The following is a 4,056-nucleotide window of genomic DNA, read 5'->3' as shown; positions in this document are numbered from 1 at the left end:
CATGTTCATATCCATAATTCACCAAAATCTTTAGAGTGATTCAAGAAAATTAGAAGGAAGCATGTCCGTTCCAATGTAGCAGTTTTTCCTCAACAGGAAAACTCTGGGTCATGCATAAGCACATTGATGCAAGAAAGGAGTAAAATGATGCAAAAGATGATATAATTCAATTAAAAAAATAATATTTCCAGCTAATCAAGAACAAAAGGCAATTTAATGATATAACACTGCTCAAGTCCATCACTAGACATCAGAGACTTTTACCAGTACTCCTTGCAGTCTAATAACAGCAAATTAAAACCTGAAGAACATATTATCATCGGCCCAATGTTGAAACTTGAAAACGTTAATATGGTATACTTGGATCCATATTTGATCAAAACCAAATAAACCTATAAATGTAAGCCAACTACAATTGGGAAAGCTATTTCAATACCATTCATAGCTCTCTAACTTATGCATTAGTGGTACACAGTAATAATTAATATTATTCATACTCAATTCTGAATAACAGAAGAATCAAAAAACCAAATACGAAAAGCACAAAAAGAAAACAACCGACACATACTAAAAAAATCATAAAACACCACTAAACCCTCCCAAAGTTCCAAACTTTTTAGCAGCTATAGGCCCTGATATTACTTGGGACTATATGTATAACACATGATTGTTACAATTCAAGAAAACCCGAAAGAAACTTATTTTAAGCTACAGAATATCATCATAAGCAACAACTTCCCTACCCTTGAAAGGCACATCTAAGCCCGAATCATTATTATTATTATTATTATTATTATTACTACTTCTAGGGTTCACAATTGCTGATCCAAGCCTATTACCTCTTCCATGTCTACTCAGAGGCACCTCAGCTCTCAACAGCTTCGATGTCGAGGCACTATCCTTCTTCCCAACACCTTCCCTCCACTGAGGTACTGGATCATTCGCCCACATCACCTGTACCTGCAACCACAACAAATCCCAAATCTAAATCTTCAAAATTCCAATTGAATAGTGCTGTTTGAGTACTCAATTCAGCTCTTAATTCAAAAATAAATTAGATTCTTATTCAATTGAATGTGTGCAACTGAATACTATTTAAAATGGATTAAGATTTTAACTTTAAAGTGAGCTAGATTTCACTAACACTTAAATTCAAACAATTATCCAGAAAATCCACAACTTATAATTAACAATTAAAAATTTCAGCACTTGAAAATTCTAAAAAAAAATTAGTGATTAATTCCCTATTATGTGTGTGTTTGTGTGTGAACCTGCAACAACAGCTCCAAAATTGAAATTAAATAGTGCTGTTCGAGTACTTAATTCAGCTCTTAATTCTAAAATAAATTAGATTCTTATTCAATTGAATGTGTGCAATTTTATCTTTTTAGTGAGCTAGACTTCACTTAAATTCAAACAATGATCCAGCAAATTCAATATTTATAATTAACTAAAAGTTTCAGCACTTAAAAATTCTTAAAAAATTTAGTGTTTAATTTCCTGTACCTGCAACTACTGCAAATCCTAAATCTAAAACTCCAAAATTGCAATTAAATAGTGCTGTTTGAGTAGTAAATTCAGCTCTTAATTCTAAATAAATTAAATTCTAATTCAATTATCACTTAACACTTCAATTCAAACACTTATCCAACAAATTCACAATTTATAACTAACAATAAAAAGTTTCAGCACTTAAATATCTAAAATTTTAGTCTTTAATTCCCTATTATGGGTGTGAATATATATATATATATATATATATATATATATATAAAGAGAGGGAGAGAGATAGTACTCTGTGGGAATTGAGTGTGATGCCGAAGGAGGGATCGAGGGAGGCGGCAATGGCGGAGTCGGCGGCGTCTTTGGAGCGGAAGGTGATGTAGGCGACACCACCAGGGTCCATGCGGGTGCGAGATATGCCGCCGTAGATCTCGAATCGGGATTTAAGGTCTAGGACAGAGCAGTCCGGGGAGATTCCGATGACGATGACCGTCGTGAGCGACTTGGCGGAGGAATTCCCCGGCCGATCGTCGTCGGCAGCGGCGGAGTCGGGCTGCGGAGTGGGCAGAGGGCGACGCCGTTTTGGGAAAGAGTAGGGGGAATGGCGGGAGAGGTAGGGTTTATCTCTCTTGCGGCTCATCTTTGTTTGGGGAGAAGGAAAATATGTGGGAAAAATAAGTATCTTACGGAACGGCGAAAGAAATATGATTCGCAGGTATCCAAGGTTGACACGTGTCATCGTACTAGTGGTGACAGACAAAGTTTCGTAACCTTTGAAGTTGCAAAAACATATGCTCAATAGATTTCACATCAGCCAATTAAAATTTTTCTGAACTTACAAAAGAAAAAAAACCACTAAAAAATGTGCAATCCCATCTCAAAAAATACATATAAATCCTTATAATTTGAAATTTTAAAATAAGTTGTTACTGATTAATATTTTTGACATTTCAAATTACTCTTAAGAAAATTTTAAATATTTCTTTTTTTAATAAATAAAAAATATATATTTTTTTTTTGGTATTTTATTTTTTGTCTATTCTTATTATTTAATTTTTTTAGTTTTTATTATTTATTATTATTATGTCTTGAGGGCGTTTTAAATATTTCTGTCTTCAAATAAAAAATTTGTCCTAATTTGCTCAATTTTAAAACACCCTTAAAACAAAATATTTAAAATACTCATATGGTATATAACAGGTTTTTTTTTTTTTTTTTAACATTTTTATTATTAAATGAAAAGGCAATATATAAGAGTAACCCTTCCTTGCCGAACAGAATGGCGACTTCATTTTCAGTGGTTAATGCCTCAACGAAGAAGAATTTTACCCACCAATTTCGAAACATAATCGAAGAAGGCAACATAGTAAAAAATTCATCATGTGATATTCAATCTAATTTCGTGGTAAAACTCCATAAATTTCAAATGAGTTCTATGTAGTATGTGTTGTTTGATAAAAAGTGAAAGGTAATAAAAATTTCAAGAGAGTTGAATTGTAAAGTGTTAATTATAATTTGAGAATTTAGTTGATAGTTTGTACTTTAAGTGTTGTGCATTAATTGATAAATGAAATTTCTTCCTCTTAAAATTTTAAGTGACTATTAGTTTAAGTGGTATCTAAGTTAGGTTATTAAAATACACTTAATTTAATATTTACTTAATTTACAAAATGTGATGTAGTATCATATCTCCTTCCAAAGTGAAAGACTTGCTTGTCAATATAAAAATAATAATAATAAAATTATTTTTGAATTGAGTTATATCACCATATTGTGTCTGGATTTTCTAGAATTTTAAGAAGGGCAGATCGAGGAAAGATGAGATTTTGAGGAGTGACATGTGAGTTAATCCAAAATTACGAGATTGGCCGAGAGAGAAAAAATGTTATGAGAGGAGATAAAAGAAAGAAAAATAATAAAATAAAAAAACATCAAGGTGTGGTTTGATAATCAATTTAGAGAATTAATTTTGAATATATTAAAGAGTTGGGGATGTGCAAGAAAATGACTAACTTTCCATATATGTTGGCAGCTAATTGTCATGGTCCACTAATTTGTAAGGGAGTTGTGCCACACAAGGCAATACCAAAGCGCTAGGAGGATTCTGTAATACATGAATGGAGTGAAATTTTAGTCTTTTATGTTTGTGTAGAATTGAAATAATTTAAACCATGGGTGAGATTGTAAATATTCATAAAGTATAGAGAAAATTTTTGAAGTGTCTTGAATTTTATAGATTTCTATATACTTTAAAGGAGTATTCTAAAGAATCATAATATCTATTAAGTTGTCTATATAAGGAGGGAAGGGTGATGTTTGTAACCATCACATATATGTGTGATGACTAAATAATAGAAGGTGTAATAGTAGTGACAGCACGTTTTAGAGTGAAAATCAATTCCGAGAGTATGCAATTTCGATAATCTATATAACGATATAATATATACACCTTAATTTTGAAATATATCTGGAGTTGGGGATGTGCAACAAAATAACTTTCCAAATATTTGGTTGGCAGCTAATTGTCATGGTAAGAAACATGAGATTGTAAAT

General features: G+C 31.7%; 1 protein-coding gene across 1 annotated transcript; it reads right to left on the bottom strand.

Annotated features, from left to right (window-relative positions):
* Positions 1-468: 468 nt before the first annotated feature.
* Positions 469-2,188, bottom strand: LOC132294897 (uncharacterized protein At1g27050). Its single transcript, XM_059792914.1, has 2 exons — positions 1,796-2,188; positions 469-960 (listed from the first exon to the last, which is right to left on the bottom strand). Exons 1-2 carry the CDS (start codon positions 2,141-2,143, stop codon positions 709-711), a joined length of 600 nt encoding a protein of 199 aa, XP_059648897.1. The 5' UTR covers positions 2,144-2,188; the 3' UTR covers positions 469-708.
* Between the last annotated feature and the right edge of the window lie 1,868 nt (positions 2,189-4,056).

The sequence above is a fragment of the Cornus florida genome, unplaced genomic scaffold (genome assembly GCF_030987335.1).
Source record: "Cornus florida cultivar Cherokee Brave unplaced genomic scaffold, ASM3098733v1 CherokeeBrave_3.0.0_Hap2_Chr02, whole genome shotgun sequence".
In the NCBI taxonomy this organism is placed as follows: Eukaryota; Viridiplantae; Streptophyta; class Magnoliopsida; order Cornales; family Cornaceae; genus Cornus; species Cornus florida.
The sequence above is the reverse complement of the archived record's forward strand: the minus strand, read 5'-3'. Positions and strand labels throughout refer to the sequence as shown.